The following is a 15,306-nucleotide window of genomic DNA, read 5'->3' as shown; positions in this document are numbered from 1 at the left end:
ACGAGGCACCCAAATGAGCACAATAATTTCCAAAATATTCGAAGACATTCATGTTCCATCATCGCCACCAAAATAATTAACTACAGAAACAAAAGATCCAGAAAGGTAAATAATATCTTTTTATCTTTTATCAACTATACATAAAAAAATATTTTTATTATTTTGATTACAATTTTAATTTTTTTTTTCAGCCCACAACTAATACCAACAACGTAGATATCAATACCAACCACATTTGATTCACACACTCCGACACGTAAAAAACCTGGTACAAGGTAAGACACGTTCAACACAACATATATTATCAACTTATTTAAATATATATTTAAAAATTATTTCATTTTTATAGCCCTAAATTAAGAACAACAAGACAATCTGAAAAACATTCAAAAATAAGGTAATATAAATATTTTTTAAATATTTATTTCATATTAAATAATTTAAACGTCTTTAATTTTGTTAACAATTACATTTACAAACATTTTTCTCATTTTTATATTTATAGTTGAAAAAAAGAAAATGTTAAAGAAACACAAAAATATTATATTTTATTTTATATAATCTGCATATATATTAAATAATTATACTATTTATATTTGTGTAAATATATTTATATAAATTTTATATTTATCATATAATATAATAATACATAATATATGTATATATAAATATTTTAAACACAATTATCATATAATACAATACTGTATTCTTAGCAAAATAGAGGCTCGTATTGATCTATAAATCCTGCTATTAAAAGAGTAACAAAAAGAAAAAGGAAAAAAAAGCCACTAAACTGCGCCTCCATGCGCCGTGCGCAACGGGGTGTTTCTGACCTGAGCGCTAACGTGTCGCAACGACTTTGGCACTAAATTTTACGTGTAGAGAAAAGACAAAGGGTGCGTACTCCACCCTGTAGCGCACCTAAGCCTTTACCGCTTTCATATTTATAATAAATTGTTTTTCTCTCTTCCAAATTTCCCACCTTGTCTCCCTTTTGCGCTGAATAAAATACTCTCCCGAACTAACACCCATGTTAGATCTCTATCTCTCTCTTCTCTCTCTAACGCCACCGCCCTCTCTCTATCCAAAACGAGCTTCCCAAAAAGCAAACACCATCATTCTCATTCTCTCCTCCATTAGAGCACTCTGAAGCGAAGATTAAAGATTCAAGGTTTGTTGATAAGATTTGCTGCCGAAACTGCTCCTGAAATTCTGCTTCGGATTTGCTCTCGTTATCTCGCCGTTGCAGGTTCAGGAATCTAGTTCGGTTAGTCTCTTCAGAACGTATACTATTGACATTTTTTTCTCGCGGAAGATCTGTTTGGAAGAAAAGAAAAGAAAGAGAAAAGCCAAGCTCGTGATCGTCAGAAGGATGATTCTGTTTCTGTGAATTCGCGCTTGTTGATTATATTTTCTCTTTTTGTTTGTTTTTTTTTAGATTTTTCTCTCTGGTTCGGAATCGAGATGTGGAGACTTAGAGGAGGAACCTGAGAGAAAGGCCGTTGCTGTACGGTTGCTTGTAGCGCACGCGTTGTACTGTACGTCCGTGTGAGGGAGATTTTGTCAAAACAAAAAAGTTTTTCTTCTTCTTCTTTGTTTGGACTCGGGAGATCCGTGATCAAGAAAAATGCCTCACAGAACGACTTACTTCTTCCCAAGGCAATTCCCCGATCGCGGATTCGATGTATCCGCGTCCAAACAGCAGGCCTTGGAAGATCACGAGAAAAAGGTAAACACCACAACAACCACCGCAACCACTTCTTCTTCTGCCGCTACTGTTGCTCCTTCTGTTGTCGTTTCGGTTCCAAAGGACGCGTTTCAGCTCGAAAACGACAGAGTCAAGTCGTCGACGACGACGAAGCAGCAGTTCACCGTCGCCAGCAAGGCCTCGGCCGTTTCCGACCTCTTGACGAGCCATGAATACAAAACGAAAAAGAAGAATCAGCACCAGAAGCAAGAGCATTTCGCTGACTTCTGCGAGTGGTTCGCCGAGAAGAAAGCCGAGGCGGCGCGTTCCGTTGCTGCTACTGCTCGGGCGAAATCCGTTAAGCGATGTTCCTCGTGCGATGAGGATCGCGAGCTTCTCCTCCCGCCGCCGGAGCCGGCTTCTCCGGCGCCGGCGACGAGGTCGGCGGTGAAGGATCGGAGCATGGACAGGAACTTCGATAGGCAGGTGTCGCTGCCGAGGGTTTCGAGCGGGAGTAGCTATGCCGGGAGCTTGTTCTCCGGGATCAGCACGACGCTGGATGGAAACCTGTCGTGCGACGTTAAGGACTGCTTATCGAAGGTGTCGTCGTCGACGGAGACGACGAGGCAGGAGGACGTGGTAATGGAAGCGGAGGAGGCAGCGAGTAGGGATCAGAGCTTGGCGCAGAGGTCCAAGGAGAGTTATTATCTGCAGCTTACTTTCGCCAAGAGGCTGACTTCTCAGGCTTGCCTCGCGAGCGAGCCTCTGCTAATGCAAGTGACTGGGCCGGAGACTTCCGACGTCGAGACAGTCTCATATCGCCTCTGGGTACGGCGTTAATTTCTTGTATGTTTTTTGCTCGATTACTACTGTTGCTAGTACAACTATCTCTCTGACTCGACGTGTCCGCACGTCAACTTTCGCCATGTGGGTGCAATGCGAGACTTATATTGGTCGTTTTCTTTCACTACATGGCAGTACTCATTTTGGGTGAAAATAGAGATGCGAAACCAAACTAGTATACAGTTCTTTTGGTAACATTTTAGTCGAATTTTAGTTTTTATCATGTGGAATAATCTCCTTCATTCTGGAAGTTTTTTTTTTTTTTTTTTTTTTTCCATATATTTATTCTTTAAAAAAATAGTGATGGCACTCTTATCTTGCTTGCTTTTCTTGTTACTGAGATCTCAAGGCTTGAATTGTTCAATATATATGTATGTATTTCTATGCTTGAGGCGTCTGCATTGAGTCTTTTAACTTGCTATTTTTTTTTTTTTTAAATTAACTTGCTGCTGGTTTGTTTTCCTATTTAGTATAGGAGATTTTATGACACGCCAGTCTTACAGATTAAGTTTTTTTAGTCGCATTTTTTAACTTCTACGTAATTTTATATCAGATAATACCAATTTGACAGATAAAAAATTTAACCTGCTAAGATAATCTTAGCGTACCAGAAAAGTTCCATTGAGTATTTACTATTTGTTCACATCCTTGTTTTAGGCTCGTTGTGGGATTCATTGAATGTGACTAGATAGAACTGTTTAAAAGATGTGCCACTGTATATTAAGTATTCATGCATGCATAGGTCAATAAGTCTTTGATTATTCTTTTTTTTTCTTTTGATGAATTTTCTGGTGGAGTCTGAACTTTTTTAGATTTGATTGTCAGTTTGATTTTACTGAAAATGAACTTGAATCTTTCCAGGTTAGCGGCTGCTTGTCTTACACTGATAAGATTTCAGATGGTTTCTATAACATTTTGGGGATGAATCCTTATCTGTGGGTGATGTGCAATAATCTGGATGAAGGTAAACGGTTACCACCGTTGATGTCGCTTAAAGCAATTGACCCCAGTGAGACATCCATGGAGGTGGTTCTGGTCGATAGACATGGGGACTCTCGCCTTAAGGAGCTTGAGGATAAAGCGCAAGAGCTCTATTGTACTTCAGAAAATATGTTAGTTTTGGTGGAGAAATTAGGAAAACTTGTTTCCATCTACATGGGGTATTTTCTTATTTTCCTTATCTTGCTCATAATTTCCTGAGCATTATGAAAACGGGTTTTTTTTTTTTTTTTTTTATAACAACGAAAAATAATTCTGATCTACAAACTTTAAAAGGGGTACCTTCCCAGTGGAGCAAGGGGATCTCCACATGCACTGGAAATTGGTTAGCAAGAGGTTGAAGGATTTTCAGAAATGTATCGTGCTCCCCATTGGCAGCCTTTCTATGGGACTTTGCAGGCATCGTGCTATTCTTTTCAAGGTAACAAAAATGTAGTAAATAGTTGTGTATGCTTGCCATATGCATGGCAGATTGATCTCATTGGTGCTGATAGGCTAATACTATGCTAAAAGTACATACATTTATGGAGCTGTGAAGAAGCTTGGAGATCTCATAGACTGTAAAGATGTATCCCTCATTCTGGCACTCTATGCATGCACTCGTATTCAAATGTGCTTGTGCATATTTCCTAAAAATAATAATAATAAGAATAAAAAACAAAAGTTATGCTAGTGCAAATAATCATCCTTCTGTGTGTTGTGGACATTAGTCCGGTTATGAAAATAGGTTACTGGTTGCTGTAATTGTACTTAAAGTGAACTTTCTTCTTATGCAGAAATTGGCAGATTATATTGGGTTACCATGTCGGATAGCTCGGGGCTGCAAGTATTGTGTAGCAGATCATAGGTCTTCTTGTCTTGTTAAGATCGAAGATGCCAGGCAGTCCAGGTTAGACTTTCAACTGTTGATGTAGGACTTTTTTTTTTTTTTTTTTTTTTTTTCCGGTATCAAAGTGTAATTTATTCAGCCAACTCAGAAAGTAAAAGGGAAGCCACATCGGGGGAAACCATCCCGGAATGGACAAATCAAATACAATTAGCTTGCAGAGCCTTATTCAATAAGTCAGCAAAACGGTCAAGAGATCTAGGCAACCAAACACAAGAAATTGTTTCTTGCTAACGGAACTTTAAGGCTTTTTGTTGGAAACTAATTGGCGCATTACATGATCTATGATTTCATTTTGTTCCGGAAGAGCATTCGCACTCATTCTCGTCCTTTTGTGAGGATAAGGATATCATATTGATTATTGCGTTAGTCCTTTTGTTGTAATTTGATCTCCATTCGTCTATTTTTCTTGTCTACTTTCCTTTCAGAATTCTACATCAGTAACACCCTGTTGCATTTTATCTACAATCGCTATATTTCATGCTTCTGTTTATAGAAGTTTATCTTTTCGACAGGGAATATGTAGTTGATCTAGTTGGGGAACCAGGAAATGTTCATGGTCCAGATTCCTCAATCAATGGAGGATTTCTTTCATCGATGCCCTCACCATTTCAGATTTCTCATCTTAAAGAATTTCAACAGCCATGCATGGATAGTTGTCAAATTGTAAATTCAAACAGCACATGTGGTTCTCCCGAAAATCTTCCTTATTCAGGTTTGTTATTACTTGTATACCTCGAGATTGTTTCAAAGTGATGAGTGTTGGGATGGCTGCTTAGGTGGGTGAACCATTGTGAATTATAACGTACAAATAGTTCAAGATGCTAACTTTCAGATCTACAGTGCAGTAGGCTGCAAATGTCGTTGACTTTCAAAGGACTTATTGACATGCTGACATCCTTCATTTAAAGAGTCTAAATAAAATTAGAATATGTTCCTTGCAAATGGCATCTGATTGGAACTATGATATGTAGTGTAGGATAAATTGATCTCATTTTGCAGGAGTCTTGAGTTTAGTGTAGGGTTAACTATTGATCTCATAGATGTTCCACCATTTGGACTGATTTAATTATGTTGGTCTATTATGTCAAAGCCTGTTTTCCTCGAATATTTCAGCAGATCAATATTGATACAGATCAACCGATTGCAGGCTGCACGATAGAAAGTCTTAAAATTAAGGAAAGTCGTTTCCTCAGAGAAACAAGGGGTGAGAGTCTAGTTGATCAAGATAGTCTTGGAAAGGAATCTTCTTTAATGTCTTTGGAATTGAAAGGAAATTCTGAGCATCGGGTTCTTCAGAGTTCCATGATGTCTTCTATCAGGGGTAATGTTTCTGAAGTACTTGATGCTACTGTTGAACCAGTTCTCACGTTCTAGCTTGGTCTAGACATAATTTCTTATAGAGAAACTTAAGTGAAATCATAAAAAAATAATAAGTAATAATAAAAAGAAGGTTTTTTTCTTTTCAGGAGGGCAATTAGTAAGTGATAGTGTCAAGCAACCAAAAGTAAGAGTAGGCTTATCCAGGCAGTCGGCTTCGGAGGATATTGACAAAGAACTCGAGAGTCGGGAAAGATTTCCTTCTATACACGTGACCATTCCCAGATACCTGACTCTTGAGCCATCTCTTGCGATGGACTGGCTTGAGATCTCATGGGACGAGTTACGTATCAAGGAGCGTGTTGGTGCTGGTATGTTCTATGCTTTTTTTTCCCCTTTATATTAAAGTTCGATTCATTCATCGAGTATAATTCCTTTTGCAAATTTAATCATCTGAAGTCTTACTCTTCCTTTATCAGGGTCATTTGGGACTGTACATCGTGCTGAATGGCATGGATCGGTTAGTAACTCTCTGATCCTTGACTCCTAGTATCCCACTGTTTGAGTGACCTAATTTTTAGCCCTTATTTTACGAAGAAAGAATAGAGAGATTGCTTCGAGGGGGCAATGTCATCTGCATCTATTTTCTTCAAATTATCTTCAGTGAATGCTGAAATATCTAACCAGCAGTATCATCAGTGTAGTTTTTTATTTGAGATGCTATATTGGAGTTGGTAACATATAATTGCTGCGGCTGTCAAATCAGGATGTTGCTGTCAAGGTTCTAACTGTCCAGGATTTTCATGACGATCAATTGAAGGAGTTTTTGAGAGAGGTATGGTAACTTATGGGATGTTTGTTTTAATGGTTCGTCCTTGGTTCTGAACATGGTTCTTGGTTCTCTACAGTGTTTTTCTCTCACAAAAAATTTGAATTTCAAAAATCAGAATCATCAATCATGAATCATGGTTATGAACCCATGAACCAAATGTCTCATTAATAATGGAAGATCTTTCTGAGCTGAGCATATGTTATCATCCTCAATCTTATGTTTATTTTTTACTTCTATCCAAATGAGTCTACAATTTGGTTTCATATTTTTGTTTCTTTAATTTCATCCCACCATTCTTTTCCTTTTAGTCTGTTCAGCTTCTTGAATTGTTGTTGCTTTTGGTGTGTACTCTTAAATGCTTGGACTTTTCATATCACATTAAGAGACCATTTGATACGCACTTGGCTTGGTTTGTTTTCCGAAGTGAAGGTGAGTACAAGAGAAATATCTGATATCTTGGCATATTTCAACTTGAAATATGGATGGTAATGTAGCATTTAGGCAGACCGAGTTCTTTTGTTGGAATTATTTTGCCAAGGTTTAAGTGATCATAGAAGTATATGCTTAGAGGAAATTCTTAAAACTTGTTTTCTATTTTTTTGGATTGAATCTTGCAAGTAACTTTAATCTTTACCAACTGCTAATATTGATTTATCTGGTAAAATACTCCAGCTTAATACTTTTAAGGGTAATATGTTATGCTGAAACTTGCCATTTGATATGATTTCTTACATTGCATTGGGTCGACACTTTGTCTTTCTCACGTGTATTATTATGGAGTTCATCTGGGCCCGACTTTTAAGTCTTGTTTCACATGTAATAGGTTGCAATAATGAAACGCGTACGCCATCCAAATGTAGTTCTTTTCATGGGTGCAGTTACCAAGCGTCCACATCTGTCAATAGTGACAGAATATCTGCCAAGGTAATATTTAGTTCCCTTTTTTTTCTTTGCTGAGAACTGGCAAAGAATGTTAATACTTTACAATGACTTTTCTCATTCGTATCACAAAAGCTTGTGCATCTTAATCCGGCCATCCTGATGTCTTATTGAACAGGGGTAGCCTGTATCGCCTTATACACAGGCCAGCTTCCGGTGAAATTATGGATCAGAGGCGGCGGTTGCGCATGGCACTAGATGTGGTTTGTACTAGATTCACTTTCCATCATTGTGTTCTCATTAATCTGCTAGTAATTTATTAATATCAGAAAAATCCCATTTTTTGGACTGGATGCAGGCCAAGGGTATCAACTATCTCCATTGTTTAAGCCCTCCGATAGTGCATTGGGATCTAAAATCTCCGAATTTATTGGTTGACAAAAATTGGACAGTGAAGGTAACATTTGGAAACGTATTATCATTTTGTTTTGGATTCTCCCTCCCTCCCTCCAGCTTTTGTTTATTCCCGGGATATTTGCCTCTTGGCACGTCATGCAATTTTTGTGTTTATGCTAGGTGTGTGATTTTGGGCTGTCCAGATTTAAAGCAAACACCTTCATATCATCAAAGTCTGTTGCTGGAACGGTAAGTTGCTCTCTATGTATTTTTGTCACTTTTCTGTATCTTCAATCGGCACTTTGTTTCAATGTTCGAAGGATCCTTTGGCCAATTTATTCCCTACTTTATCAAGCAGTTGCCTTTCTCTAGTTGAATCTTTACATCTGATGTGGCTTTTTTCCCCCAAGAACAAGGAATAACCACTTCGTTACTGTTGGTGTGCCCCGTTTTTTATTGCTACTTGTTTTACAAGGATTTAGTTTTTTTCTTATCTTAAAAAAAAGTAACAATAATAATGTACTGCTGCTCTAGTTTTTTTTTTTTTTTTCGTTAATCCTGGCCTCTTTTCCGCATCTCTGTATGTATAGTCAGAAATTTCCATCAATATTTTGCAGGTTGAGTTTTACTAGGCAAGTGCATCGATCAACATGTAACTCTCTTGCTTTTTCTTTTCAGCCTGAGTGGATGGCTCCAGAATTTCTCCGTGGAGAGCCGTCTAATGAGAAGTCTGACGTTTATAGTTTCGGAGTAATTCTATGGGAGCTTGTGACCATGCAACAACCTTGGAGTGGACTTAGTCCTGCCCAGGTACTGTAATGAGTGCATATATCTGTTCCTTTTTTTTTTCTTCCTTTGGTACGAATTCTCACCCTCGATTAAAAGGATTAACTTGTTGTTATCATCATTTTCCTTTTTACTTAATGGCTTACCAATTTTCAGGTAGTTGGAGCTGTCGCTTTCCAGAACAGAAGGCTAGCTATTCCATCTAATACATCGCCGCCGGTGTTGGCTTCCCTTATGGAATCTTGCTGGGCCGAGTAAGCATGCAAAACTTCTCAAGTTAATTTATATAATTTTGCAAAAGTTTTTCATATCAATAAATATTTAGTAGATGGCATTATCAATAGTACATCTCTTTTTCTCTTTTTTTTTTTTTTTTTTTTTTTTTTTTTTTTTTTTTTTTTTTCCGAATCGGTTGCTTTTCTACAATTCTTTGATGCAAAAGAAAGTCCACTTTTTGCTGGACATCTCATGTTTTCTTTCCAACAGTCTCCTTTTCCATTACTTCTAAAGTTTTTCTTGTAATCTTTTCCTTGTTTCCTCGCAGCGATCCTAGTCAACGCCCGTCTTTTGGTAGTATAGTCGACTCACTAAAAAAGTTGCTGAAATCTCCATTGCAACTGATGCAAATGAGCGGAACCTAAAGGGGTACCTTACTATACTGTCATTTGAATGTGGCAGCTATAATCTATATGGCATTAACTAAAAAACCTCTTTGGGGTTCTCGGTAATTAGAGATGCATTGCTTGGCTAACCCACCCGAAAGGCGGTTTAAGTAAAAGCCTTTCTTATATCTGTGAGGGTTCTTAGTGGGAGCAGCGGAGCTTTCCCCGATAAGCTATTTCTAATTTTGAATTCCTTACATCTGAGAAAGATGAAAATGAACCTAGGCACGTATTTTTTCTATTTTTTTGCTTCTCACCGACACTGCCTATGGGCTTTTACTACATATATTTCTTCATGTACTCTCCGTATTATGCTCCTATAATAACAAAATCCATAGTCCAACAAAGTTAAGATGCGCCCTTGTGTTTCTATTTCTTGTTGTATGTGGTGCTTCTGATGCAAAGTTTATATGCCATTTTTAATTAATTCAAGATACACGGCAAAATTTGTTATCAGCTGTTCTAATAGAGCCTAGAAACTAGATTTCCCTATGTCCTTTACGCGCCAAAAGAACCTCGCTGCTCTTGTTAAAGTATTATTATAATCATGACAAATAATAAATTTTAAAAACTTAATAAGTGCATGATTTTTTATTTTTTATAATAGAGTATGTATCTCGGTTCTAGGAGTGTCAATTCGTGTCACGTGTCGTGTTTTGATCGTTTTTTTAAAATTTTCAGTCAACCCGAACACGACCCGTGACACGAAATTTTTTAAAAATCACAACACGAACACGACGTGACCACTTTACGAGCTGACACGACACGACCCGAAAATGACCCGCGACACGAAATTGACCCGTGAACCCGAAATTGACACGAAAATTGTATACTTTTTTTTTTTTTTTTACATATTAGAAATAACTTAAAATTCATAACACACTAAATTACAATAACATCCATTGAAATTAAGCAAATAATAGTATAAGATTTTGAGTATAACTATTATGATATCACAAGTTCATAATAAAATTTAAAATATGAAATGAAAAATATATGTATTTTTTAGTTTTTTACGAGTTTCGTGTCGTGTTCGGGTTAGGCGGGTCCAACCCGAAATTGACCCGTATTTTTCGTGTCATTTTCAGGTCGACCCAATTCTGACCCGAACCTCTTTTTTCTCAACCCTAACCCGCTAAATTCGTGTCGTTTTCGAGTTGTGTCGTCGTGTCGTGACCCATATTGCCGGCCCTACGGTTCTATCTTTTAGGGAAAAAAGTAAACCACACGAAATAGTAATTAAAAATTTTAACATCGTTACAACATGGAAAAAAATATTTTAAAAATAACATTAGTGAAAACACGTGCGGTCTGGTTGAATTTAAACCGGATCCAGTTGTTGAATACTAACTCTAAATCAAGGATGTTTCATGTTTATATGTGTAAACTAACACAAGGAGGGAGACGATCTCAAGCACTGCATTAATTAATTAAGAACTCTACTTTACATGCTCGTCATTTACAGTCTTTTATAGATGAGAGAAACAAACAAGAAACCCTAACTACCTGATATCCCTAAAAACTAGGAATATATTTTATTCTCATATCAGCTATACTAATTTGAAATTTAAACATGAAATAAGACTCAAAAAACACGTCAACACTCCCCCTCAAGCTTGGTTGTACAAATTGTACATCCCTAGCTTGTCTATTAGCTTCTCAAATAGTGACCTGGAAAGTCCTTTTGTAAGAAGATCTGCTGCTTGCATAGACGTAGGCACATAAGTCATATAGATTGTTTCGTCTTTAATTTTTTCTTAATAAAGTGTTTGTCAACCTTAACATACTTAGTCCTATCATGATGAACTGGGTTGTGTGAGATGCTGATGGCAGCTTTATTATCACAATAGATCTTCAATGGCATCTTCATAATAACTCCCAAGTTCTTCTAGCAACATCTTCAGCCATAATACTTCACATATCTCATGAGCAACAGATCTTAATTCCGTCTCTGCATTGCTTCTCGCCACTTCTGGTTTTTTCTTGCTCCTTCAAGTTACTAGATTTCCCCAAACAAATGAGCAATATCCATAAGTAGATATTGTTAGGAATAGTGTCCTAGAAGCATGAGATGTGATATGATATTTATTATTTATTTAATAAAAGGGTTTATTCATCATTTTATGTGTATATATTTGTGAATATTTTATGGATATCAATGAAAATTCTATGATTATTTATGTGACCCTAAACATTGTATATAAGTGTTATATGCGAGAGGATAATATTTAAGGATAATAATCAAAAAGAGATGTTCATAATGAATTTAATTAAAGTTTAGAATATTTAATTAAAACATTATTAATACATGTCATTCCCATTTAGAATGGAACGATGTTATCTGCACTGTTAATATAGCGAGATATTGAATGAGTGTATTACGCATAATGAGATTATGTGGAACAAGGACACATACACAATATGAATTTCTACTAATTTTCGTTAAGTATAGAAATTCTAATTGAGTCTACCGATGGTCATATATAGAATGATCTTAATCATGAGTTCTTAACAAACTCCTATTTATGAATTTGTGTCTTTTGATTTACTCGGTACGGATTCTGAGACCCTGAATCATATTCTGAGACATGATGAAGTAGGCAGCCGGGAATGTTATTATACGAGAAGGAATCCATTCCTTCTTGAGAAAGAAGCAGATAAATAATTCTCTTGAGTGTTGATTCGGTACTTGGACTAGTTAGAGCGCTCTGGTTCATGAATGTGTTTTATGAATCACTATCCATTAGAGAATCAATGGTACTCAAGGATGAAGATATAATTAGAGAGGTTAACGGATTTTACCTAGCTCTAATTATGAATTATTTATGGAGGATTGATCTATATGCAGCGACTATATCAAATGGACACTTCACAGTTTAGAAGTAATTCATGTCTATAATTTTGATAGTACAATTCCAAGTTTATAGTGGAGTAACTATTGAAATTAATAGAATTAATTAATTAATGAAAGTGTTTAATTAATTATGAATTTTATTGGAGCTCGGGATTATAGGTCCATTAGTCCTCGCGTCGTCCTTGTAATTCTACCAGACACAAAGGGCAAAATGAAAATTTTAAAATTACGGAATTCTAAAATGAAACACTCAAAAATAATTAATTGAGAATTAATTATTATTTAAATTTGAATTTGAATTGTGAACATAATTTAAATTTATTCTTTTAAAATTATTTGATAAGTTGTTTAATTTAGAATTCAAATTAATTTAAGTTTGACTTAAATTAAAATTTGAATTTGAATTAAAATTAGACTGTAGGATAAATGATGATTTTCTCTTCCTTCCCTATCTGTAATTGGCGCCACACACAGGGATGAGAATCCCCATGCATGGCCGGCCACATTAAGGATAAGGAAGAGGATATTTTGTTCCAAAATTCAAATAGGAGATAATTAACAAGTTTTATCTTGGAGATAGAGATTGGATTCCTTCTGGAAGTTTGACTTCTACTCTATAAATAAGAGAATGATAGACAATTGTGAGACAATTTTTGAACGCAATTTTTTACCTATATTTTATATTGTGGCCAAAATTCTCTATAGAGTGAGAGGAAAAATATTTTTCTCCAAAAGTTTCATATCGTGCATGCATTAGTGTTTGTGAAAATTCGAGTGTTTATTCTAACCCGTTTTGTCTCAAGTGTGCCCACCAACACGTCTTCGTGGATTCTAGGAATTGACGTGGAAGACATTGGTTTTCCAAACACAAGGCTCTGGAGCAAGGATTGTTTAAGGTCAAAGAACTTAAGTTATCATCCTAATCCGCCAGGTATTATTCGTAATTGAGTTCTTAATAAATGAATTAATGTGATTAATTTATTCGTGCATAAATTAATATAATCTATAGAGTATCTCAAAGGTTTTATGAAAATTTTTGTTATACTTGATCCGCTATCCCCACGCTTCCGCATCCGAATTCGATTCGAAAACCAACAGATCTTTTATCATCAAGTGACACTGCCCAGTTTGCATTTGTGAATACTTCCATGCTTCTATCTTCATTCTTCTTAAAGAAAAAACCTATTTATGGCGTTCCTTTCAAATACTTCAAGATTCTAAAATAGCTTCCATTTGTTCTTCGGTTGGAGCATGCATAAACTGGCTCACACGGATTATTGCAAAAATAATATCTGGTCTTGTATGTGAGAGATAAATGAGTTTTCCCATGAGGCGTTGATATCTCCCTTGATCTACTGGACCACTTGTTTCTTGAGTACTAATCTTTGCATTTGGACCCACCGGTGTTGCCGCTGGTTTGCACCCCATCATTCAGGTTTCCTTCAATATGTCTAGAACATATTTCTTCTGTGACACAGAAATCCCAGACTTGTTTCTTGCTACTTGCATGCTGAGAAAATATCTTAGGCTTCCAAGATCCTTCATCTCAAACTCAACTGCAAGTCTCTATTTTAACTGTTCTATCCCTATTAATATTATGTCATCAACATAAACTATAAAAATGGATATTTTACCATTGTTATGTCTATAGAATAGGGTATGGTCTAATTGAGCCTGCTTATACTCTTGCCCTTGAATTGCCTTGGTGAAACATCTGAACCACGCCCTTGGTAACTATTTTAGACCACACAGAGATTTCTTCAATCTGCATATTTTTCCATTTTTACTCTCTTCCTGAAAAGAGGTTTTTTTGTGAAACAGGGTTGATTTTAAAAAAATGTTACATCCCTGGACACACAATATTTTTTTTCATTTTAGTTAAATAACACCTATACCCTTTTTGTGTGGCCGAATACCCAAGAAAAACACACTTATGAGATCGGATCAAGCTTACTACGTTTATTCTCAGGAATATGAACAAATGCCGAACATCCTAAAGTTTTTAAGTTTAATGAAGAGAAATCACGAGACTCGGGATGACTTGAGAAGATAATTTAATGGTGTTTGGTATTGTAAAATACAAATCAACATTAGATTAATCAAATAACATGCAATAAGAATTGCATCACCCCAAAAACATTTTGGGACATTTCCTGTGAACATCAGTGAACTAGCTATTTCTAAAAGATGAAGATTTTTCCTTTCAGAAATACTGTTTTGTTGTGGTGTGCTAACACAAGAACTATGATCAATGATCCCATTTTTTGTGAGAAAATATCCAAGAACATTATTAAAATATTATGTACTATTATCGGTATGTAATATTTTAATATTTTCATTATATTGGGTTTTAATCATCGAATGAAAATTTTGAAAAATGTTTTGAGCGTCAGATTTATCTTTTAAAAGGTACACCCAACAAACACGTGTATGATCATTTGTATATGTAATAAACCATCTTTTATTAGTAATACTTCGAACACGTGAAAGTTCCCAAATGTCACTGTGAATCAACATAAAAGGCTTTGAAGCTCGATATGGTTGAGATGGAAAGAAAGCATGAGTATGTTTAGCTAACTGACAAACTTCACATTAAAAGAAATCATGTTTCTTGAACAACGAAGGAAACAAATATTTCAAATATAAAAAATTAGGATGTCCTAGCCTACGATGCAATAACATTATTATTCGCGAAGGAGAAGAATTTCTGACAGCCGTTTGAACTTGACCACTCACAAAAAAAAAAAAAAAAAAACATTCTCAAAGTAGTAGAGACCTTTGAATTCCTTAACACTACCAATCATCTTTCCTGAAATTCGTTCATGAAAAACACATACAAATGGAGAGAAATTTACTTCACAATCTAAGTCTTTTGTAATTTTGCTAAAGAAAGTAAATTGCAGGCTAGGTTAGGCACATGAAGAACAACCTTAAGAGTCTTATTTGGACCAAGTCTAATGGTTCCAGTTCCTGCAACAACTGAAAAAGAACCATCTACAATTATGACTCTATGATTACCGGGACTCATAATATATGAAGTAAAAAGCTTTTTACATCCAATTATATGATCAGTAATGTAACACCCTGAAGAATTAATTGAGATTAATTAAGGTAATTGAGATTATTAGTGTGCCTAATCTGATTTAATTAATTGAGTTTAAA

The 15,306-nt window shown here is 35.8% G+C and overlaps 1 protein-coding gene across 1 annotated transcript; it reads left to right on the top strand.

Moving 5' to 3' along the window:
• The first annotated feature begins 1,005 nt into the window (after window positions 1-1,005).
• On the top strand, window positions 1,006-9,644 carry LOC21384933 (serine/threonine-protein kinase CTR1). Its single transcript, XM_024161346.1, has 17 exons — window positions 1,006-1,267; window positions 1,439-2,515; window positions 3,392-3,690; window positions 3,806-3,950; window positions 4,306-4,418; window positions 4,931-5,130; window positions 5,566-5,739; window positions 5,885-6,106; window positions 6,215-6,255; window positions 6,502-6,570; window positions 7,391-7,491; window positions 7,625-7,709; window positions 7,805-7,903; window positions 8,023-8,091; window positions 8,521-8,652; window positions 8,785-8,882; window positions 9,173-9,644. The coding sequence occupies exons 2-17, from the start codon at window positions 1,628-1,630 to the stop codon at window positions 9,267-9,269; spliced, it is 2,832 nt and encodes a 943-aa protein (XP_024017114.1). The 5' UTR covers window positions 1,006-1,267; window positions 1,439-1,627; the 3' UTR covers window positions 9,270-9,644.
• The last annotated feature ends 5,662 nt before the right edge of the window (window positions 9,645-15,306 follow it).

Source organism: Morus notabilis, unplaced genomic scaffold (genome assembly GCF_000414095.1).
Source record: "Morus notabilis unplaced genomic scaffold, ASM41409v2 Scaffold5793, whole genome shotgun sequence".
In the NCBI taxonomy this organism is placed as follows: domain Eukaryota; kingdom Viridiplantae; phylum Streptophyta; class Magnoliopsida; order Rosales; family Moraceae; genus Morus; species Morus notabilis.
Note: the sequence above shows the minus strand (reverse complement) of the source record. Positions and strands in the feature narration are given on the sequence as shown.